Source organism: Boleophthalmus pectinirostris, unplaced genomic scaffold (genome assembly GCF_026225935.1).
Source record: "Boleophthalmus pectinirostris isolate CB_2022bp ecotype Guang Dong unplaced genomic scaffold, ASM2622593v1 HiC_scaffold_9, whole genome shotgun sequence".
Taxonomy (NCBI): domain Eukaryota; kingdom Metazoa; phylum Chordata; class Actinopteri; order Gobiiformes; family Gobiidae; genus Boleophthalmus; species Boleophthalmus pectinirostris.
This window is the reverse complement of record NW_026571541.1, coordinates 5,838,025-5,864,571: the sequence shown is the minus strand read 5'-3', so window position 1 is coordinate 5,864,571 and position 26,547 is coordinate 5,838,025. Positions and strand designations below refer to the sequence as shown.

At 37.2% G+C, this 26,547-nt stretch overlaps 1 protein-coding gene across 3 annotated transcripts in view; it reads right to left on the bottom strand.

Annotated features, from left to right (window-relative positions):
- Positions 1-26,547, bottom strand: part of fat3a (FAT atypical cadherin 3a) — a 203,879-nt gene that overhangs the window by 71,738 nt on the left and 105,594 nt on the right. For all 3 annotated transcript variants that reach the window (XM_055148012.1, XM_055148013.1, XM_055148014.1), the window contains exons 8-13: positions 19,499-19,774; positions 17,256-17,466; positions 12,616-15,344; positions 10,779-12,144; positions 3,263-3,459; positions 510-663 (exon numbers count right to left, since the gene is read on the bottom strand). In XM_055148012.1, the coding sequence (XP_055003987.1) occupies positions 510-663; positions 3,263-3,459; positions 10,779-12,144; positions 12,616-15,344; positions 17,256-17,466; positions 19,499-19,774 (4,933 nt within the window). The remainder of the gene's footprint in view (positions 1-509; positions 664-3,262; positions 3,460-10,778; positions 12,145-12,615; positions 15,345-17,255; positions 17,467-19,498; positions 19,775-26,547) is intronic.

Here is a 26,547-nt window from a genome sequence, read left to right as displayed (position 1 = left end):
TCAAAATTCTGAGTATATAATTCACAGTGAAAAAAATGTTGAATTTCAGGGATTGAAAATATCTGTGCTGAATATTTAAAATGGACATTTTTAAAGTAAATTAAACTTAAAATTTCAGCAACTAAAATTCAGAATAAAATGTGTTTTTTCAGAGTTAAAAAATTCAAAGTGAGAAATTCAGCGGCATTTAAAATTCTAAATCTGATGGAACAAATAATCTTCCAGAATGTATGCTCTCGCTGTGTCCTTGGGTAAGACACTTAACCCACCTCGCTCTCGTACACTGGTGTATGAATGTGTGTGTGAATAGGTGATGTAAAGCACTTTCAGTGTCTTGAAGATAAGAAAAGCGCTGTGTAAAAATGAACATTCACCATTTACTAAATATTATAAGCTGAATGAAGAAACGTGCTCAAAATGCTGCCTACGAGTGAGAAGCTGAAACCCTTGAATTGTACATAAGTCAGGTGTTCACTCTGGGAGTCCTTGTTTTGGAGCACAGTCCTCACCAGTGTCCGGGTCGATGCTGAAGTCCTGAGAGCCGTGTCCGTGGAGACTGTACTGGATCCAGGCACTGAGCCCCACATCAGCGTCTGCGGCGACCACCCTCAGCACCACACTGTTCACAGGGACGTCCTCCGAGACAGACGCAGTGTACACCGCCTGGAAGACAGCACGGCCGCCATTTCACTCAGTTCGATTCCATTTCTTTCACAGTTTTTCTCTCACCCTGAAAACTGTGCTCAATAAAGTGGTTTCAGAGACCACATCTGGAGTAATCGACAATATGAGGCCTTCTGGGATATATATAAAAAAAAATAAATAAATAAATAATGGATCTATGATATATGAGTCATCTATTCGAGCTCAGGCCCTAAACATATTTTTATTTGGATATTAGGGAGGACAACATAGAAGCTTCATAAAAGGATACGCTTTTCAAAAAATGAAGAATAACTTCACCGTTCACCTGTATTGATACTTGGCGGCTGAGGTCATTAACATTTTCTGGTGTTGTGATGCTAACTGTAGGCTCTGTTCTGTCTGAACCTTTATAAAATTTTAATCTCTACTTTATTTGAACACAATCTGACTATAAAGAACTGACTTAGATGGAACCACAACATGTGAGCTGACTTGTACTGTTCGGTCTGTCACACATAAAATTAGTCACAAGATGAGGTTTTGGACCTTAAATCCAAGTCAAGTCCCAAGTCAAAGACAAGCAAGTCCAAGTCGAGTCTTGAGTCACTGGCCCATAAGTTCAAGTCAAGTCCAAGTCGTCTGCTTTGAGCTTCAAATCATTTCAAGTCTTTAAACCAACGATAGCTTAGATTTTTGCAATTTATATGCGTTTTAAACTAAATTGTACTTCAAAAGTCATGGTATATTTATACATGAGTATTTATATAAGAGGTGAGGAGAAAATTCAGTTTGTCGACTGGACAAAAGTTAGTTTGGTTGAAGACGTTTCACAGGTCATCCAGGCTGCTTCTTCAGTTCTGGTCAGACGCTGGTGGACACTTCCTTATATCTACAGGGAGGAGCTAACTACACTGAAACTACACTGAAACTAACACACACACTTGTTTACAGTTTCTGTTTGTTAGTTTGGCCTATTGACCTGTACAGGGTGTGGGGTCTCATTAACATAATAATTCCTGGCCATAATGGAGCTTCCACACCTCTGGACCTGACCTGGATACACCTGTTGTTCTTGTTTGTTTTGATTTGAGGATGGAGTTGTAAAGAGGAGATAGATGGTGTCTGAGTCCTCCATTTCTGTTTAAAGAAGGATTCTCTTTCTTAACAAAAATGACTTCTTTCACTCCCCTTTCAAACCAATTCTTTTCTCTGGCTAAAATCTGTACCTCACTGTCCTCAAATGAGTGGCCCGTGGCTTTTAAGTGGAGCTGTACAGCAGACTGAGGTCCACTGCTGCTCTCTCGTCTGTGTTGGTACATCCTCTTGTGAAGTAGCTGTTAATTTGCTCCACTGTAGCGTTCACTGCAGTCTTCACTGCACTGAATGGAGTAGACCACATTGTTTTGTTTGTGGCTCGGTGTTTTGTCCTTTGGGTGGACCAGTCTCTGTCTTAGAGCGTTCGTAGGTTTGAAAATCTTCTATATTTATATAAGAGTTGGAGAAATGCAAATTTTTCCTTTTTAAATGTCTTGACAAGATCTTAGTGTGAATCATTATGGTCGAAATAGAATATTTTGTCATGTAGCACTGAAATGGAAGGATCATGTTTCTATGTAGTTTGCTCTGTTTTACTATATTGTACTGTATATTACTGTAGTACATTTGAGGACACCATATCACAGTACTTCAGTTACAACCAAAGTAACAAATGGAGAAGTGGGAGCGACATGTTCCAGTTTGTTCCTGTAAAATTAAGCGGTGCATTATTTAAGCATCAATTCTCAAGTCACAAGTCCAAGTTCCAAGTCTTAGTCCATTTTATCAAGTCAAGTCTAAATACTAAAAATAGTCACTCAAGTCTGACTTAAATCCAAGTCACGTCTTGCAAGTCCCCAACTCTGCAACCTTGAACAATACATCTCTCCTGTTAAGGTTAATATATATTGGGCACTGTCCATGTCTCATTAAATAAATAAAATAAAATAAACAAACTAACCAATAGTTTTTTTTTTTACATGGTCACACTCACCATTTTATACTGACCACAGGCTCCTGAAAATGTGTTCTTTAAATCCATTATGCCTTTACAAACAATCATAAAACTTTGACAGCGTTTCCTAATGTGTGCATTGTGTCACCATGGTAACCCCTAAACATTCCACCATCAGAGATACATGTAGAGCACCCCCAAAGTATCAATACACTGATGTCACTTCAAAGCACTTACTGTACATAATAATGCTATAACCCTTTATTTTATTTTATTTTATTTTATTTTACTTGCACAGCGTTTTGTTAAATAAAATTAATAGATTTTCAACTATTATATTTATCTTGATTTTGTGTGTGCCTCTATTCTTGAACTGTATGCTGCAACGCTGGAATTTCCCCATTGTGGGACAAATCTTATCTTATTTTTTTGTAATCATTCCTGTCTCAAATACACAAAATATTCTAAAAACATTGAAGGCTATGTGACAATGCATAATACTTATTCCAGGAGCTTTTTTATATTTACAACTTTTTTAAAAAAAATCCCGGCAGGCAAGTCTTTCTTCTTTTACAGAAATCTTTCTTTAGAGAACGCTTTGTACTTGTGCGTTTGAGTGTTCCTGACCTGGTCGCAGATGGGGCTGTTGTCGTTGGTATCCGTCACCGACACCTCGACCGTTGCCTGGGAAACGAAGAAGCCGTCGCTCGCGGTAACGTTGATGACGTAGAGGTTCCTGTCCTCTCGATCCAGAGGTCCCTTCACGTACATCTTCCACTCTCCCTGAACCAGCCCCAGGGCAAACACGCCGCGGTAGTTCCCACCTACAAACAGATTCACAAATAAAATCGTTAGAAAATGAGTTACATCTGATCGAGAATTAAACCACAAGTCTGTAATTAATTAACAAGTTTGAGTTGCTACCTGCTTGTCTCCATATTGAAGTTATAGGTTTGCTTAGAATGTTCCACAGCGTAGCATTAAAAAGCCCATATGATGCTATTTTCTGATCTATGTTATAATGTTGTTTCCTCATCACAAACAGACCTGGAGTTGTGTTTCGTTTCATTCACACATGTTTAACACACAAACCCACGATAGACAGGCCACGATGAGTGTTGGGGAGTAACAGATTACATGTACTGGCGTTACTTAATCAGAGTACAAATTATGAGTAACTGTATTCGGTTACAGTTACTGTTTCAGTGAGTGGTAATTGGATTACAGTTACTTTGTTGAAATAAATGGATTACACAGAGGTATTTTCCTGTTTTCACATTTTGGGCTATATCCCTTTTTTTTTTTTTTTTGTTCTACTCATTGCCGGACACTAAAATCTAAGTCTAAATCCAGGTCTAAACTAGGTCTAAACCAGGACAAAACCAGGACTAAAACCAGGTCTAAACCAGGACTAAAACCAGGTCGAAATCAGGACTAAATCCAGGTCTAAACCAAGACTAAACCAAGACTAAAAAAGACTAAAACAGAATTTAACAGGACTAAACCATGCTGTGTGGACCGTGTCTCCTTCTCTTCTATCAACAATATTTTTAATTTGGTTAAGTAAAGTTTGGGCTTTTTATTGTCTTTTAGCAAAAAAAAACATCTTATGTGAAGATATCCGAGTCTTCGCTACTCTATGGCAAATCAAGTAATCCAAAGTATTCAGATTACGTTACTCCCCGTAAGTAACTTTATGGTTACAAACTACATTTTGGGATATGTAATCTGTAATCTGTAGGGGAATACATTTTAAAAGTAACCTTCCCAACACTGGCCATGACACATACCTCGATACAGTGAAATTTCGGTTTGATATGGTTCAATAAAAAATAAAGGCTAAATCACAGCTGTGGCAGTAAAAGTCTTTGTTAAACCACGTCTTGTGCAAAGTGAACATGAAACACAAACATTTTAATCATCAAAACAGTTAAAATGTCAAATGTGGCGCATATCATTGATATAACAGTATTTTTGCACACCCCAAATTACTGTATAATGTTGTTTTCTCCTCAAAAACAAACCTGGAGTTGTGTTTCGTTTCATTCACACATGTTGTCACACACACAAACCTGCAAATTTAATAAAGCTGGGTATCATTAAGAAGTTGCCAATACGATACATACTTCGATACAAAGACCACAATACGATCTCGATACAGTGAGCTTTCAGTTCGATACGATATATTTCAAATCGATTCAATACAGTTCAATCAAAAATAACGGCTAAATCATGGCTGTGATACTAAAAGTCTTTGTTAAAGCACTTCTTGTGCAAAGTTTATATGAAACATGCATATTTATAATCATCAAAACAGTGAAAATGTCAAAATTGCATAAATAAGTTTCCTTTCTCTAAACAAACAACAAAACTGCAGCGCTGTAACAAAATAATTTAGAAAAATACACCAAAAAATAATCTTGGTGATATATCAATACAGCAGCCCACGATATCAATAGTGTATCATCACATTAAATGAAACGATATATCGATATTACGATATTTTTGCACACCCCTAGTTATAATGTTGTTTCCTCATCACAAACAGACCTGGAGTTGTGTTTTGTTTCATTCACAAACCTGTACATTTATTAGGGCTGGGTATCATTAAGAAGTTGCCGATACGATACACACCTGGATACAGTGAGTTTTCAGTTCGATACGATATATTTCAAATTGATTTGATGTGGTTCAATAAAAAATAAAGGCTTCCTTCCTCTAAACAAGCAACAAAACAAACAAAAAAATTAGTAAAATACACCAAAAAACATTGTTGGTGATATATCTTGTGATCTCATGTGGTAATACAGGAAGTGCTCCACTGCGTTTTTAAACTCCATACACCTTCACTAGAATCATTTGGATAAATATAGTTCTGGAATTGCTAATCTCAACTAAACTAAAGGTAAATGTAGCTGTTAACTTGAACACTACCACCACATGACATCACAAGGTGGAACTGAGCATTTTGCGCTTTGGAGATGTAGACAGAGTAATAATAAAAGAGTTACTCAGACACAGTGTTGGGAAGGTGACTTTTAAAATGTAATCCCCTACAGATTACAGATTACATACCCCAAAATGTAGTTTGTAACGTAATCCATTAAATTACTTAAAGTGAGTAATGTAATCTGAATACTTTGGATTACTTGATTTGCTGTAGAGAAGCAAAGACGAGGAAATTGTAACATAAGATGTTTTGTCTGATAAAAGAAAATAAAAAGCCCAGACTTTACTGAACCAAATTAAAAATGTTATTGATAGAAGACGAGGAGACACGGTTCACACAGCAGGATTTAGTCCTGTTAAATCCTGGTTTGGTTTTAGTCCTGGTTTAGTCCTGGTTTAGTCCTATTTTAGTCCTATTTTGGTCTTGGTTTAGTCCTGGTTTAGTCCTGGTTTTAGACCTGGTTTTAGACCTGGTTTAGACCTGTCCTGGTTTAGACCTGGTTTAGACCTGGTTTTAGTCCTGGTTTAGACCTGGTTTAGTCCTGGTTTACCTGGTTTAGACCTGGTTTAGTCCTGGTTTAGTCCTGGTTTAGTCCTGGTTTAGTCCTGGTTTAGACCTGGTTTAGACCTGGTTTAGACCTGGTTTAGACCTGGTTTAGACCTAGTTTAGTGTCTGGCAATGATTGGAATTACCAAAAAAAAAAAAAAAAAAAGGGATATAGCCCAAAATGTGAAAACAGGAAAATACCGCTGTGTAATTCATTTATTTCAACAATGTAACTAATAACTCACTGTAACTGTAACTGAATACACTTACTCATCAATTTGTACTCTGATTACGTAACTCCTGTACATGTAATCTGTTACTCCCCGACACTGCTCAGACATGTGTGAATTAAACAAAACACAACTCTAGGTCTGTTTTTGGGTTGTTTTAGGTAACACTATTATAACATGTCTCCAAGTTCACAAGTCACTTCTGCTAAATATAGGACCTAATGTAATCAAATCAATTTCCTTCTCCCGTGGTTCAGTACATTACAAAGCATGTGAAGAAAATGCTTTGTAAAATAACTGTGCTTGTTCTTCTCAAAGCTGCGGGGTAATTACTTTTAACAGATGAAACCATTACAAATCGTTTTAATGACCCCCAAATGAGCCGCTATCATGAGGTCATGTGTCTGGGAGACGTCTTATCACAGCCACTTTCCCAGCACTACTTTTTTTTATCAACGCTATGCAGATAAAACTCACACATATGGTCTGTTTTGATTATTTGTTTGTTATGGGGAGAAAAGACTTATCTCTGGTGTGATAAAGGGTTATTTTAAAGACTCGACTCCAGAGCGTTTCCTTTAAGATAAGACGCGGAATTTGTTTATGTAAAATGTAAAGGAAAATGCAAAACCGCTGATGCTAAACCACTATGCGCTGTGTCACTTTTTGGTCACCTGTTTGTTTCTATGGTGATGTCATTGCTCTGCCTGGAATGTCCCACAGTATGACTTTAAACAGCTCTACTTACATGTATTTAATTATAGGTGGTTTTATAGCTCAAAAATACCTAGAAAAACAGACATTCTTACTGTGAACAGGGTCGCCTCTCCACAGATCTGACCTGTAACTTGGTCTGGTTTGGTCTCCATAGAGATAGAAAGGTTTAATGGCATACTGTGAGACATTTCAGACAAAGCAAAAGTTTGTAACAAAAGAAAAGCTACACAATGCACTAGGGATGTAACAATAACCGAAATATCGTGATATCGCATCGTCAAAGTTCTTACAATAATATCGTGGACCATCACAATATATCGAATTACAAGTCTCTTTGCTTCAATTAAGAGTTATGCTGCAGCAATAACTAAAAAAACACAGAGGGAACTACATTGACCATGATCCTTTGCTCCATTTCCAGTGCGGACTACAAGAAGACATACCAGTTCTAAGCTCTTTTAAGTCTTAGTTCTTTGGATTAAATCTTGTTCAGAGGAAAAAGTAGCATATTAACAGTTTTGTTCGCCTCTACAAAATATCGCAATAAATATCGTACCGTGAGATGTATATCGTGAAATATCGTACAGACAGATTTGGATATTGTTACATCTCTAATCGTAAGCTTTCCCACGATATCGCAGTAAATATTGTACCGTGAGATTCATACACTGACGATCTCGTATTGTGAAACTTGTATATCGTTACACCCCTAATATGCACTTTTTAAAGACTATTTACATTTAGATTCTGCTTTGTCAAATGCACTAATATGTCAGCAAGAATATACTGAGTATTTGAGCAGGGCCAAACAAAAAAACTAGAAGCTAATCTATTCTCTGACACTCAAAGGTACATAGTGTAATGTATTGTTATTCCATTGCAGGAAATGTTCCACAGTGTGACATTAAACAGTTCAGTTTATTCAAATATAGATGTTTTGTACTACTAACAAATACTTTGAAAAACTTCTTATTACAAAAGCCTCTCCTCTTCAAAGATCTGACCTGTAACATGGTCTTATGACATTCCCTTCTAGTGTGGAAAATACCCGGCAAAGCAAGAGCATTCGCAGGGAGACAAGCAGCACCCAAAAATTACACGGTGCACCTTTAAATCACAGCAAAACACAGCAAATAGACTACTGTTTTTGGATTATATTTAGTGTAAATTTTGCTGTGGCCACAAATATATACCTCTTTGGGTGAGTTGGCCTAAATTTGGTAATGGTTTAAACACCAGATGCCCTTCCTGAAGCAAAGACTGATATATTTAGACTTTGGACTGCTACAGAGGTTGCAGTGAAAAGCCAATTTCTTATGTATTCCTCAGCCCTGGGATTGCCAATCTCTACTGAACAAAAGGTAAAAGAAGCCATTAACTTGCAAACATGACATCACAAGGCAGAACAGAGCATTTTGAGCTTTGAAGAGGTAGACAGACTAAACCAGGTTTACTCAAACATGTGTTAATGAAAGAAAACACAACTCCAACTCTGTTTTGGTGATGACTCTGATGAGGTAACAGCATTATAACATGGCTTAAAGCTCACAAGAGTCCATTTTGCGCAATATAGATCCTTTAAGCATTGACTTTCTATAGCAACTGTCTTTCCTGATCCGCACTTATAGTCATGTATCCAGGCTTGGGACTGGCACAAAGCGTACAGCAGCTTTTACCCCTGTGGTTGTGTATTGATTTCATTTTAAGAGACAGAAATCTCTTTAAGCGTTATAAGAGAAGGACGACCCAAGTCTATCTCCCTGTGTCATTATGTGATCTATATAAATCCACATGGGGCTTATTCAGTCTCCTTCATCTTTATTAAACATGCCCTGGCTGTGTGGAGCGGCTCAGAAAAGGTCAGATCTGTCATTATATTTTCCATACGTTTGATTGCTGTCTCCCTACAGGGTTTCATGAGTCATTCTTCATTCAACAATAAGGTCACGTCAGTCAAACTCAGCCATCGGGAAGGTCCAGCAGTCTGATTCTAAATCTGGGATTTTAATGATTTCTGGAGATAACTATGATATTTTATGACCTAATACGCAGAAAAAATGTTTATGGCAAAGTACATTATTAAGAGCAATTATATGTACGCAATCAATACAAATACCCCTAAGTGTAGGCCAAGATATATATAGTCCAATGAGGTTCATTTGGTCGTCTGATAATTTATGTTATTAGGTTCTTTTTTCAGACCAAGAGTTTGTTTTCGCTATCATCCTGCCTCCACCGGTAGGAAACAGAAAACAGTGCCAAAACCTGTATAAATCAGCTGACCGGACACATCATATCTCTGAGGAAGAGCACTAGTGAGCAGTCGAAACTGTCAGGTATGGAAACAAACTCTTGGTCTGACAAAAGAACCTAATAACAAGATATATATAGTAGCGTAGTAAGCTGATTCTTAGGGCGCGTTCACACTAGGACTTTAGAACCGTGCTGTGCTCAAACATGATTGCAGTGGGTTCTATGTTCCTCGCTCACACCAGCACAACCTGAGCCACAGCCCAAGGACATCATCACAGTACGCTGTTTGTCTACATGTCAAGCAACAGAGCTATCGCTTTAACGCAGAAAATGAATCCAGTGGCATGAAATATCTCTTAAACAGTGAGGCAGATGTGAGTCCTGCTGTGATACGCTGCTCTGTGAGTTAGCTGGAGGTGTGAGGACAGCTGGAGCTGAGAGGCTGCAAAATGTCTGTCTTTGTCACAGTCCTTATTGAAGAAAGTGTGGACTTGCTGTGTGTTTTGAAGCAGAGTTTATTCACTTTTCTCCTTCTATGAGTAACATCAGCGCACACACAGGGCTTGTATAGTAAAGTCGTGTGTGTGTGTGTGTGTGTGTGTGTGTGTGTGTGTGGCAGGTTAACAGTTAACATCTATCTTAAAAAAAATGTCTGTGGAAATGTCTTGCGTATTCTCCATCAGCTTCATAAATCTGCCCCATCACCATCCAGCAACGTAAGAAAGACAAAAACTTAAAGGCGAACAACAGCTAGCATTAGTGAACTACTGAGCAAAACTAACGTTATGGTTATGAATAATGTAAGTAATAAGTAATTCATTAATGAGTAACTTGTTAACTCACACTAATTCTAAAATAAATTAAAATGATTCCATGATGTAGATAGTAGTATAGACAGATGGTTTTGTGTCTACATCATGAAATTATTTTTTCTTTTAATTCTAGAATGAGTCTGAGTTAACAAGTTACTTATGTTTTCTTCATGACCATAACATTAGTTTTGCTCAGGAATAGTTCACTAATGCGCCGTCGTTGTTCACCTTTAAGCTTTCTTCTTTCTTACCTTAATAGTTGTGGATAAATTCTTCACGGAGAAAGGTTTATCCTTTGAGGACCTTGTTGGATGAAGATTTGGTGATGGGGCAGATTTTTGAAGCAGGTGGAAAATATGTAGGACATTTCCACAGACATTTTGCCATGGAAAACCATTAACCGGAAGTTCCACAAACTCTACAGAGGGGCACTTCCAGCCATTGTGAAAAAGGTCTACATTACTGCAGAAAATAGCATAATATGAGCCCTTTCATGGCTGAACTAACATATGCATGCAAAATATTTTACCAGTTGCCAGAAAATTCATGTTTCTTTTGTTATGGACCATATACCTGGACGAAAACACTGTATGGAATTACACAGACAGTTGAAATATCATTACAATTGTACTCACCGATGATGTGGTAGCTGACTTGGCGGTTCACAGCAGAACTATCATCGTCTCTGGTGTTGAGGACCGCCACCACTTGCCCAGGAGGATCGCTCTCTTGAACTGATCCAAAATAATGCTGCTCCAGAAATCTTGGTGGATTATCGTTGATGTCTGATACGGCGACAGTGATGGTCGCAGTACTGGACAAAGATACAACCTCCCCTAAATCTGCTGCCACTACTGTGAAAGTATAAGACGGACTGGTTTCATGGTCCAGATCTTTACGGGTGGAAATCCAGCCAGTGTTGGTGTCAATGCTAAAAGTTTCAAGCAAAGAGTCCATTTCTGATTGGAGCAAGTTTCCAAGACTGTACGTAACTTGTCCGTTAGCACCTGAATCAGGATCTACAGCATGAACCTGGATGATTTTTGTCCCAATTGGCATTCCTTCCATCACTGTAGCTTCGTAGTTGTTCGCATCAAAAGCAGGTTTGTTATCGTTCAGATCTAAAACTTTGATCTCGACATCAACTGAAGTTACCGAGTCTAGTTTTGCTTGTTGTACAGTCGCAGCAACTTTAAAATGAAATCCTTTGATAACTTCATGATCCAGCGGTTTATCAAGTTTAATCGCCCCTGTATCTTTCTCTACTACAAACACGCTATCTTGGTTGTTTTCTCCCATCTCTCCATTGACTACGGCAAATGTAACAGGTAGTGAACCATGTCCAGAAGGCAAATTAACATGGACTTTACCAATGACTGAACCTATTGGGGTGTCTTCAGGTGTGTTGAATTGGAACTGTTGCTGAGTAAAAGATGGTATAAACGAATCAGGGGACAGGACATGTATGTATACTGATACTAGTGAATGACGGATTGGGTTTCCACCGTCCACAGCCTTGACGAAAAAAGACAAAACTGAATTTCGCAAATGGCTGAAACTGCCTTTGGTCACCATCCAACCATTATCTGGGTCGATTTCTAAAATGTCCACCACTGGGACATGGGCTTCGCTGTAAAGAGAGTATGTAACTTTGGCGTTTAAACCGGCATCTCTGTCAAAAGCTTGGATTTGTGTCACTAAATGTCCTTTAGCAACATCTGATTTTACTGACGCTCTGTATTCGGTTGCCTGGAAACGTGGTACGCAGTCATTTTCATCCAAAAGAGAGACCTGGACGGTGCAGTAAGAAGCCCGTCCACCGGAGTCTTGGGCGGCAATGGTTAAAATAATGTTCTTGTTGGAAGGGTCTTCACGGTCAAGCTTTTCCAAAGTTAGAATTTGTCCATTTGGGTCAATACTGAACTGGTCTTTTCCAATGTCATTCACAAAGGAGTAAGAGACTTGGCCGTATACTCCTGGGTCTGCATCTGTTGCCTTTACCTAGAAAAAATAAACACATATTAATATTTTATACTATGTATGATAATCAACACAAAACACAGAAAAGCAGAGGTGGGTAAAGTAGCCAGAAATTACACATTTAAAATGACACGATATGATACAACTTTCTTTTGTTTTTGTTTTTTTTAGTTTTTGTTTAGTTTGCCCTTAAAAAACATCAGGATCATACCAAATATACAGAAGTACAACGGAGAATGCAGCCAAAGCCACATTATGTAAGTTACAGTTCAAAATAAGATTTGTAAATCTTTGACAAAGTTGGGCTGACTTTAAAATAGCTTTGAAAACTTTAAAATGATTTACTGCGTAAGTGACAAAGAACTAGATGTACTGCGTTGCCAAATAATCTCATAGGTGACATTTACTCTTTGATGCATGAAATAATTGCCCAAGCACTCTTCAAATGACACAGTCACCAAACACTTTAAATATAAATGCATTGTCTCTTACCTGTATAACTCTAGTTCCCACGGGTGAGTTCTCTCTGATTTCAGCTACATAAAGATTTTGTTCAAATACTGGACTGAACAAATTGGCTCCTAAAACCTTCACGTGAACTTGGGCTGTACTTGTAAAAACTCCATCGGACACGGACACGTTCAGACTATAGACTGGGTCCATCCTTTGCTTACGATGACTTGATAAAGTTATAATCCCCGTTCGTTTGTCCATCACGAAGTTCATTTTCTCATTCCCAGACAAAATGCTGTACTCCAGTTTGTCAAAATCCGAGCTGTCAGCATCTGAAGCTTGGACGCAGGTTACAAAATGTCCTCTTGGAGCCAATTCGTTCACATACGCCTCGTAAAGAAGTTGGTGGAAAACGGGTGGGTTGTCATTCAAATCATTTACGACAACAATGACTGAGACTTCGCTGCTCAAAGGTGGAAAACCATTATCAGTAGCCCTTACGATAAAGTTATACTGCTGGACAAGTTCATGATCGAGCATACGTGCAGTTAAAATCAGTCCGCTACTGCTGTCAATGTGGAAGTAATCAGTGCTATTGTGCTCGTTAGAAAAAATCTGATAGCGTACGATGTTATTTTTCTCTGAATCGCTGTCTGTTGCAATAACCTGAAGCGCAGGGGTCCCAATCATGGCCGATTCAGATAAAATCACTTTGTAAAACATCTTTTGGAAACTAGGAGCGTTATCGTTTACATCGAGCACGATAATATCAACGTCGACTTCAGCTCTGGCGCTAGTCAGATAGTCAGTTGCTCTTACAGTTAAACGGTAAGACGAGGCTTCTTCGTAATCCAAAGCATGAATGACGCTGATCACACCAGTATCAAAACCTATGTCAAATTGAAGAGAAGGGTCACCGTCCACAATAGTATAGATAATATTTTGACCTTCTGGACTGGTTGCGTTGATGCCAAGTATAGGCGTGTGGATTGAAATGTCCTCGTTGACGGATACGGTATAAAAAGGTTTGTCAAAAACTGGCATCGCTTTGTTGACAACAGTTATCGCAAACTCAACGCTTGTGGATAACGGCGGATACCCTCCATCTCGTGCAAAAATCACCATTTGGTATTCCACATTGGATAGATCCGATTCGAATGCACGTTTTAAGCTCAAAGTCCCAGTATGTCGGTTGATTTCGAAATGTCCGTGATCGTCTTTTAAGTAATATGACACTTCGCCGTTGATGCCTTTGTCACCATCAACAGCCATGACTTTAAAAATATGCGATCCAGGTTCAGCTTCCACTTGAACCGCCGCGTAGTACGGCAAACCGACGAAAACTGGCGCATTGTCATTGATGTCTTCCACTTGAACTCTCACCAGAACCCTCGCTACATGCAGCCGGTCATGCTCACGTTTTGCCTCAACTACCAATTCGTAAAACTCTTGCTCTTCACGATCAAAAGGTATTCCCGTAGTCTGGATTACGCCAGAAGTCGGACGAATTCTGAATCTCGTGCCTGCATTCAGTAGTGTGTACTTCAACGGCTCATTCAAACGGTTTCCAATGGCGTTCACAACAGCGACTTTAGTGATATTAGAAACGTTTTCTTGAATTGACGATGTATAGATGCTTTGGGAGAAGCTAAGACCTGAATCCAGCGCTTCACGAACTAGGATAGTCACCAAAGCAGTGCTGGAGAATTTCCCATCTGAAACTTTGACGCTGAATCGGAAACGCTCTTTTGAGAAGTTATTATTTTTTACCACAATGACACCACTCGAAGGTTTTATGGCAAAATGCTCCAATACTCCATCAGTTAACGTGTATGTTAGCTCTGTAGGTACATCTTTGTCTGGATCAATTGCTGAAACTTGTAGCGCTTCAACTCCTACGTACGTTGGTAACAGCAAAACAGCTTCATACGCACTTTGAGTAAACCGCGGCGGCGAATCGTTGGTGTCTATAACTTCAATGGTCACTTCTGTTGGACTGTCCGCTGTCAGTTGTGGTTTTCCGTTGTCCCTTACGTGAACGTGAAAATGAAAGCTTGAAATAGTTTCGTGATCCAAGTTAGCTATAGTTCTTATCGACCCTGTTCCAGAGTCGACGGTGAAAAACATCTTTGCGGTATCTTCAACTATTTGGTAGCTCAAAACAGCGTTCTGGTTGCGATCGGCGTCTGTAGCTTTGATAACCAAGGGAGAATTATCTGAGTTAAGGACGACGCTATTGATTGAAGCAGCCTCGCTAATGCTCCCTCTATAGTGAAGCTGCTGGAATACAGGTTGGTTGTCATTTTCATCCACAACATGAAGTATTACAGTGACATTTGTAGCCATTCCAGCCATGTTGGCAGCTTGGACGATGAGCGTATACGATGGTTTGGTCTCGTAGTCTAGCTGCTTTTGGGTAGTTATTACTCCACTGTACTGGTTGATTTGAAAAACATGATTTGCGTTGCCAAGTTTGATGTTATAAGTTAACGTCGACTGGCTTACGGCATTGATGGTAATTACAGACGTTCCGATAGCGGCGTTTTCCGTGATTTCAGATTGGTATTCCGGTTGTGGGAATTTGGGGCCGGCGTTGTCAGAAAGAGTGACGGCGATCCGGACGACAGTGGTGGTGGAGAGAGGAGGTGAGCCGCTGTCGGTGACCCTGACCGTGAGGACGTAATGACCGATGCTCGATAAATCCAAATCTCGGGCCACGGTGATGATTCCCAAAACAGGCTCGATGTGGAAGGCGTTCCCAGTGTTACCTGTAAAACAAATAAGATAATTATTCAGAGATATCCATGCAGTCATTTCAAATCAACCTATTTGCACACATACTGTATTTTCTGCACTATTAGGCGCTCTGGATTATAAGGCGCACTGTCATTGAATGGTCTATTTTCAAACTTTATAACAAATAAACCGCACCGGACTTTAAACGAAACACAACAGTTGGATGGGTCAGTGGGACTTTGTTTGGTGCGTTCACGGTGACTCTGGGCTTTGTTCAGTTGTGGCGTGTAGGGAGGGTGCTGTCTGGGGCCGCTGGATTGTCGGCGTGTTCGCAGTGACTCAGTTGTTCAGTTGTGTCTAGAAGCGGCACGTTGCACTCGCTTTTTCGGTTCGTTCATCCATTCCGTTCCTCGTCGGCGTGGAGTGATGAGTGTGGCTGTGGGTGTTTTTGGCTGTGTGGTCGCTGTCTGCTCCGTGTGTGTTTGCGTGCGCTGCGGGTAGTGCGGCTTTGTAGTTTACTCAAGTTGTGCTGGGACACCTGAATGGATTTGTGTATAGGGCGCTCTGGATTGCGAGGCGCGCAGTCGTTTTTTGATGGGGATGGAAGTTTATGAGTGCGCCCTATCATGCCGGAAAATACGGTAAGTACAACCAGTATCAATATGCGGGAATCATTTTGCCAACCGACTTCATTTTCAGGAAATGTGTATGAATATGTGTCAATATGTTATTATAAAACGGTGCTATATAAATGTGACCATTTATTGCTAAACATTTTTGGTTCACTTCTCTTGTGAACATAACTTGAAATTACAGAACAATTAGCGACTTAAACTTGTGGGAGACTACTAAACTTAAAGGTAGTGTGTAGGGCTGGGTATCATTAAGAAATTGTCAATGCAATACATACCTCGATACACAGGTCACGATACTATACATATCTCAATACAGTGCACTTTTGGTTTGATACAATATATTTATAATCGATTTGATACGGTTCAATAAAAAATAAATGCTAAATCATGGCTGTGATACTAAAAGTCTTTGTTAAACCACTTCTTGTGCAAAGTTCATATGAAACACAAACATTTTAAACAGTGAAAATGTCAGATGTGTTGCATAAAAGAGTTTCCTATATTGCCAAGAATATACCAAAAAATATTCTTGGCGATATATTGATACAGAAGTCACAGATATCGATACTGTATCATTCACATTAAAGAATACGATATGTCGATATTTTAATATTTTTGCACACCCCTAGTAGGGTATGTAACTTTCTTGAGCACGTCACCTGCATGAGTCCATGGAAATAGAAAGTTAAAACTACTTCGGGACATTCTCCATGGAAATAGATTAGTTTTATCCCATACTGTGGAATATGACAGCCAAAGGGTTAGGGTTAGATATAGTATGAAAACAAAACAAATTACAAGTTTCTTTGCTTAAATTCATTGTTATGGTGCTGCAATAACTAAAAAACAGAGGGAACTACATCGACCATGATCCTTTGCTGCAATCTATATGAAAAAATTGCAGTTCTAAGCACTTTTAAATCTTAGTTCTTTGGATTAAGGCTTGTCAAGGCATTTTAAGAGGACAAAGTAGCATATTCACAATTTTGTTAGTCTCCACAAAATATTGCAATAAATATCGTACAGTGAGATGTGTATCGTGAAAATATCGTACCATGAGATTTGGATATCTTTACATCCCTACAAAACAACACATGAAGAACAAAACAAAGCTTTTATTTTAGTCAGTTTTTGGCAAAAGTTGCAGACTGTGGCTTTGAAAGTTGGAGGACATTTTGAAACTAAAAGTAAATAGTTGTGGGTTACTGTTTGTGCTCTGCTGGTTCTTATGGAGGAAAATAGATTTTGGCCACAACTATTTTAAAAAAGACAGGTAGCTGGTGTCTTTCAGAGAAGTTTTATAATTACCTGCTTCAATGGTGTAGTGCAGCTCAGCGTTCTGGCCTTTGTCCTTGTCTAGAGCAGTGACCTGAACCACAGCGGAGCCCACAGCAGCAGACTCATAGACAGAGCCCTCGTACAGAGCGCTGGTGAAGATGGGCACGTGGTCGTTTATGTCCTCCACCTCCACCAGCACGCGAGCCAGATTCTTCCTGTACGGGAACTCCTGGTCCTTTACCTGGAATGAAACAAAGAAATGTTTAAATACTGAAGAATTTCCAGAATACTGCATAATGTATTTAATTAACAAAGAGGCCAGGAAAGAAAATTCTGATTCATTTTTCAGGGATTGGATCTAATTATGCATTAAAATGTAAAAGCCCTGATTTTAAACTAGTGGGTCAAGAGTATCAGTCTAAATCTTAAATACATTTTAATATAATCAAATACATTTCCAGTTAAAACTTTCAATCTCATCTCTTTTTAATTTCGCTTTACAATTTGGTGCATTATTCATTCATTCACTCAATACCCGGTGATGGTAAACCACTAATGTAGTCACAGCTGCCCTGGAACAGACTCAGAGAAGCGAAGCTGCCAGTCTACACCACTGGACCACTCACCACTTTCATACTAGGAAATGTGGGTGAAGTGTTTTGCCTATAGACACAACAACAGTTTTTACCACTGGCGCCCCACTGTGGCACCTGGAATTCCCTGCGGATTCCCATCCAAGTACTGCCCAGTAGAGCATGGAAACCCGACCAAAGTCCAACGGGATGGGTTTGGACAAATATTTAGAACTGATATTCAGGCTCAGGTTGGACACATCAGCACGTCTACTGTTTCCTGTCGAGAGTAAAACGACTCGCTTTGAGGCTCTGGAGTGTTCAAAAGATCAGAGCAGTGGACTTCTAGTTTAAATTCAAGTCAAATCCGAGTTATTATTATTTGTGAAATGTGGTGCAATACTTCAAATACGTGATTTGTAAAGTATAAAAGATCGGCAATAAAGTCCACAGGTAGTAGTCATTATCACTAATCTGCAGCTTGAACTACTTTAACCTTTTTACTTTTAAAGAACGCCTCAAACTGGATCAACAGCTTGGTTTTGTGGACTGAATGTCATTATTTGCGGAGGACAATTTGGATGAAATGTTGCACTTTAAATTTACATCTTTACAAGAGGTGAGTAATAAAGTCTTCTTGTTGTTTTCGCTAAGTCCCAAGTTTGTATTTTGCCTCTCTGTGTCCGTTAGAGGAACACAAACAATATCCTACTTCTGTCATTAGTAGGATTATGAAAATAGTGTGATTTTAATTGTGTCTGGTTCGGACACAAATACCTTAATGCATATCGGGCTCGGGTCGGACTCAATCACTGCTCTGGACATGGGCTGCATAGCTTCAGTGATATCGCGAGATCAGGTTTTAACGAGGACAAAAGAAACAGAAAAGTAGCAGTACTGTGCGAAGGCCTAAGGGTTTTGAAACGAAAATAAAATAAAAACCTACAGGTGCCATTTTAAGTACATTTCACAATTCAAAATTCATATTTCTATTCATAAGTTAGAATGTTTTATGATTATAAACTTTGAAACCGTGGACTGATCCTGGACGTGGGATGAGAGATTACGAAGAATAGTTTATTGCTATGGTAACATCATTCAAAAACCCATGGATGTCAAAATTAAGCTCAACTCAAGGAAAATGTGCTTTTTCATATTCTGAGTGAAAAGAACCGCTAACGGTGAATTAAACGGCTTTCAAACATCCGCAGAGCAAACGTAGAAGATCCTAACAAACCGTGGACTTTAACAAGTTCAACAACACATCGAGACTCTTGGAGGTTTTCATCTTTTCTGCTGTGAATGGCCCAGGAGTTTCCACCAAGTCATTGTGGATATCGCCAAAGTGAATATTTGTCCAGGTAGTTGGCGATTCCGACCAGAAATTTGGTTTGGTCCACCTTTTGTCGGGGTTGAAAAGGGTGATTTGGCTCCATCGATGCTTATGACCAATTTCTGGTCAAATGGTCTTGGGTCCTCTGCCGTTAGAGTGGATAAATATCCGGGATCAATACCCTTTACGTGCTTTCTCGCTCCGTCCGTCATGTTGAATTAGTGTTTCTTGCCGCCGACCAAAATAATTCCCAGCATGCAACGCGCGCTTTTGTCAACAGTGAAACTCGCCTATAGGAAAATCTGCTTCTTGTCCTCCACATCATCACATTCTAGACTCTGAAAAATAAAAATACCGCACACTCTTACCATGACGGTGAGGATATGCTGAGCGCAGGCCTCGTGGTCCAGTCTCTGTGTGGTGTAGATGGTTCCCTGGGTGGGGTTGATCCTGAAGAGGCGGAGGCTGCTGGGGTCGATGGCGCTCTGGAGGGAGTAGGTCAGCTTGTGGTGCTCGTCGCGGTCGGACGCCAGAACCTGCACCACCTCCGAGTCAGGGGGCGTGTCCTCCGAGATGGTGATGTCGTAGGTCGGCTGGGAGAAGACCGGAGCGTTGTCGTTGTTGTCCATGACAGTGATGTGCACCTGAGAAGAATGAATGAGTCACAGGATGGAATTAAACCTTTCTATCTTCATGGAGACCAACGTGAGCCAAGTTACAGGTCAGATCTGTGGAGAGGTGATCCCACTTGTCAGAATATTTGTTTTTCTAGTTATTTTTGACCAATAATACTACCTGTAATTGAATAAATGTAAGGTAGAGCTGTTTAATGTTATACTGCAGAACCTTCAAAGCAGAGCAATGACCTATCCATAGAAATATAAGGTGCACCTTTAACGTTATGACATTTACTTCTGCTTCTATGATTGATGAAACTGCAACTTTTCTGATCTACTCTGTGAAGATTTTCCACACTATGACATTTAACTTATCTAATTCATTTTTTGGAATCACATCTATTTTTATTGCTCAAAACGTTGGCCTTATGGTATCACCTGCTCGTTCCCATGGAGATACTGTGGAACATTCCAGGCAAGGTGACAACTTGTTACGGAAACTGGTAAATGGTCTTTGCAGTGCACCCCAAACATGTGACGATTTGTATTTTTGAGGTGAAATACCAAAGAAGCAGAACCTAACTTCAGCTTTATATTATGATACAATGGTAATCACAAACTTAAAGGTACAGTTCGGAATTTTGGACATAGGACGTCATTTCCTAGTGAGCCAGAGTGTTGGAGACGTGTGGAGACACTTTTTGAAATATTCCATCCAGTAATTGTATTTGCAGAGGTCGCTGGTGCTAGGCTAGTGCATGTCAATGGCCATAGTTAGCCTGTCACTAAAAACAGTCTTACCCACTCCACTAAACACCCGAAACAAAACAAATATAATGCCAGAGTGTCAATGTGAATGTTTGTGTTTATAGAATAATTTTAGAAGTAAAACCAACCTTGCATTTGAAGGATTTATGTCTGAGCAGCAGCAGTGACTTGTACTTCCTGACAGAAAGTTTGGCAGCGGCGGACTGATATGTGAAAAAATAGTCCCTCAACATGTGACGATTCACGCGATGCAAGGTTAGATTTAACCTAGTTCAAACATTATTCTATCAACACAGACATTTATATAGACAGTCTGGTGTAATAATAGTTGTGCTTCGAGTGCTTTGTGGAGTAGTTAAGACAGTTTTTAGTGTTTTAGTGTCTCCAAACGTCTCCAACACTCCAATGAGGTCCTATGTCCAAAATTCAAAACCAACCGGTTTTCAAATTCTTTTGTGCATGTTGGGTACAGTTTTATGAAAGTTTTACACTGTAATTTGTTTGTTTGGTGTTTGTTTGTGTTTGGGTGTGCTCTGAGATGCTGCTAATGAATTGCCTTATGGGATCAATAAAGTTTTCTGAATCTGAATCTGAATTCTGAACTGTCCTTTAACTGTCCTTTTTACTGTCCTTTAGCCAATGAAAAAATCTAGTAAAGACTCCAATCAATAGGGATTGATAAATAGACATGAACATTTTAGATTAGATTAGAACATTAGACATAGACTTTATTTTATAAAGTAATATAATAATTTGGCTTTAAGTATCTGCCAATTCCCAATATCAACCGATACTAGTGCATGGATTGAAAACACAAACGGCATGAGGTAAAAATTATCCGAATGTGTTTTGTAACTGCAGAACAGCTTTGCAAAAATATAAGTTTAATATTTTCAGTCATTTTGGGAAAACATTCGTGAATAAATCGTCTTATTATTACACCAGTCTCTAGACCAAAATGGGATATCTGCTGAACTCATATCTTAGAAGCTGAAATGAAACACCAAAATTTTCAATATCCGATACCAGTATTGTATCAGTGCATCCTTAGTGAAAAAGAAAAATGAATAAATAAAGAGTATGAACTGTATTTTCTGCATGATATCTGTTCTAATGGAAAAAAAAACAAACATCAACCATCTATTTTTGCGATTTCTCTGCTTAAACTGACTCCAGGCCTGAGCAGCTGTGTATCAGAAGCACAGACACAGACGCAGGCTCTGGGACAGGACCTGGGGGGCATCCAATAAAAACACTTCGAAGCTCGTCCAGGGCAGAAGTCTAAATTTGGGCCAACGAGACCCCCGCTGCCCCGCCATCTGCCCCCCCCAGGTCCCACAGGTGAGTCTGTCTCGGCGCAGACAGGTGAGTGGAAAATGGGCTATTGGGCCAGCTTCCTCTTCTGCCAAACGGACAAAGATAAACCTACCTCTGAATGTGATGGTATTGGTAAAGGAAAGAAGCTATAGACTCAAATTAATTAAAGATCCAATTTACAGAAAGTGCTCCACTCTGTTTTAAAACTATTTACACCTTCACCAGAATAATTTGGATTTCCCGTCTCTACTAAATTAAATTACGTTTACACTGAAATGAATCATTGTATCAATTTGCGATTTGTGTCCAGACATGTTGTTTCTGTGTCTGCAAGATTTCCCTATGCACACAGCTTTGAGCATATTTGTTTACATTTTACAGAAATGAAACTTAAAACCACATGGCTTATTTGCATAAACTAAGCGCTCAAAAACCTTGCTCGCTCCTTGTGCCCTGATGAGGTTCAACTTCTGTCGAACTAAAGGACATGACTCAGTGGAATATGAGTGTTCCTTCTGTGACAGAGGGGTGTTCTGCTGATGGTGAGTCTGTTCGTCACGTCACATGGGCGGTAAAAACAAGGAAGTGGAGCACCGTGTCTGAAGATGCAGCAGCTGATTTCGAGCCGAGGAAGATGGCAAGTGTGAAAACAGTCTTTTCGTGGACCGTGTACTTGCAAGTAGTTCTAGCTCTGCTGTTTCCTGTTTGTCTATGGTTTGTTCAAACTGTTTTACACAATAGCGTCACATGACTGATGTCACGAACCCAGCGAATCAGGAAGGCGCAAGTCACAGTGACATGGTCCAATAAGGACGCAACTAGAGCTCCTACATCAGTGTATCAAAGTTTTCAGGTGTCCACACAGTGCCGGATCAGATCTGTACTCAGATGAATTCGTGGAAGCTGGCGGCACCAGATTGTTCCGTCTCTGGAACCATTTTCCATCTGATTAGTGTGGATGTGCACTGCATCCACAACGAAAATGACTCAACTACGTACAAGTGTGGATTTCTCATATATTTAGCTAACATCATGCTCTTTTAGAAAAACCCGTTCGCCACCTGAAATATTCAACATGGCGGCCATTTTTCAAGATGGCCGACCAAACAACTGATTTCACATAAGTTTGAGCTAAAAGACAATGAGTCATCATGTTCTTAATCAAAATTAATGGAATAAATCACAAATTTGCAAATATATACATATACAGTAATGCAATGTCAGGTATTCAACAACATTTTACACCAAAATATATTTAATTTTGCACAAAATTCATAAAATTTTCTCGCAATTTGAAACCAAAAGTATCCCAATAACCATTTGGAAAGTACAAATAAAAACACGAGCAAAATTAAAATAAAATGCAACATACTGACTTAGGTTAATTTCAGAAATAGAGCCATTAAAATAGAACCATTCATAATGCTGTATGTGCTTAAGAACTATCAAAAAAAACACGTTTTTTTTTTTTTTTTTTTCATTTTTGTTAAACTTTGCTTATTGACCTTAATCACGGCAATTGCAACCACAAAGCTGTGTGCAATTTAAACCCAGACAAAACCATTTACACTGACCACAACAGTCTCCTTTACAACCACATTTGGTCAATTGTTGACAGCTTTGACTAATATATACTACTACTATATATACTATACTAATATATACTACTACTATATATACTATACTAATATATACTACTACTATATATACTATACTAATATATACTACTACTATATATACTGTACTAATATATATACTACTATATATATAATATATATACTACTACTATATATACTATACTAATATATACTATAGTATATATATATACTATACTACTATATATACTATATATACTACTATATATACTATACTAATATATACTACTACTATATATACTGTACTAATATATACTACTACTATATATATACTATATAAATACTACTACTATATATATACTGTACTAATATATACTACTATATATATACTGTACTATATATACTACTACTATATACTGTACTAATATATACTACTATATACTATACTATATATATACTACTATATATACTGTACTAATATATACTACTACTATATATACTGTACTAATATATACTACTACTATATATACTATACTAATATATACTATATATATATACTACTACTATATATACTAATATATACTACTACTATATATGTATAATATATATATACTACTATATATATAATATATACTACTACTATATATACTATACTAATATACTACTACTATATATACTATACTAAATATATACTACTATATACTATACTATATACTACTACTATATATACTGTACTAATATATACTACTATATATACTACTAATATATACTACTACTATATATACTGTACTAATATATACTACTACTATATATACTATATAATATATACTACTACTATATATACTGTACTAATATACTACTACTATATATACTACTATATATACTATACTATATATACTATACTATATACTATACTATATATACTACTATATACTATATATATATACTACTACTATATATGTACTAATATATACTACTATATACTATACTATATACTACTATATATACTGTACTATATATACTACTACTATATATACTACTATATACTATATATATATGTACTAATATATACTACTATATATACTATACTAATATATACTACTACTATATATACTGTACTAATATATATACTACTATATATACTATACTATATACTACTACTATATATACTGTACTAATATATACTACTACTATATATACTATACTAATATATACTACTACTGTATATACTACTATATATACTACTACTATATATACTACTATATACTACTACTATATACTGTACTAATATATACTACTATATATACTGTACTAATATATACTACTACTATATATATACTAATATATACTACTGTATATATACTACTATATATACTACTATATATATACTATACTACTACTACTATATATACTGTACTAATATATACTACTATATATACTATACTATATATACTATATATATACTGTACTAATATATACTACTACTATATATACTGTACTAATATATACTACTACTATATATATACTATACTAATATATACTACTACTATATATACTATACTATATATACTACTATATATATACTACTATATATACTATACTATATACTATACTATATACTACTATATATACTATATACTATACTATATATACTATATATACTACTATATATACTACTACTATATATATACTGTACTAATATATACTACTATATATACTATACTATATATACTATACTAATATATACTACTACTATATATACTGTACTAATATATACTACTACTATATATACTATACTAATAAATACTACTACTATATATACTGTACTAATATATACTACTACTATATATACTATACTATACTACTACTATATATACTATACTAATATATACTACTACTATATATACTATACTAATATATACTACTACTATATATACTATACTAATATATACTACTACTATATATACTATACTAATATATACTACTACTATATATACTATACTAATATATACTACTACTATATATACTATACTAATATATACTACTACTATATATACTATACTAATATATACTACTACTATATATACTATACTAATATATACTACTACTATATATACTGTACTAATATATACTACTACTATATATACTACTAATATATACTACTACTATATACTATACTACTATATACTACTATATATACTGTACTAATATATACTACTACTATATATACTGTACTAATATATACTACTATATATACTATACTAATATATACTACTACTATATATACTATACTAATATATGCTACTACCATATATACTATACTAATATTTACTACTATACTATACTATACTAATATATACTACTACTACATATACTATCCTAATATATACTACTATACTTCTATACTATACTAATATATACTACTATATACTACTAATATATTATACCCACTATTCTGTGGGTTGCGTGAATAATGAGTTGGAGACACTGATGCTTGTACCACAAACTGAACGATTATTTCAACGACCAGCTCCACTATAAGGTAAAAGGTAGCTGTTCACTTGATAGCTTCATGACATCACTAGGTGTTAAAGAGCATTTTGAGCTTTACAATAAAATATTTTGTATGCAGTATTTCTTCTTCTCTCCAATATTTAATAAAACATAGAGAAGTGAGAGTGGCATTGAACATATTGATTTGAGTTTTTTCTAATAATGACACATGCTTTTGTCTCGGGAAGTTGGAAATAGAAGTAGACGGGAGTAGAAAAAGTTTTACCTGCAAAGTTTTTTATATAAACGTATGGTATTTTTAATTTAATATTGACATTTGGGAAAGCACTTAATAACCCAGGCACTCCAAGTATTAGCTCTAGAGAGGAAGTATAATTAGAAAGACTTTATTTACATGGCCAAGTAAACAAGTTTTCATCTGAACTTACATAAGCAAATCTTTTATGTAATCCCTAATGAAGGCCATATGTAAGTGCTCTTCTAAATTTGATCTTAATTTCCGAGAGCACTCTTTATCTGTTTACAAATTGGACTACGGTGGGTGATTTTGTGAAAAGTTCGTAACACAAACCAGATTACAATTTTGACTTTTTCCATGATTCACGT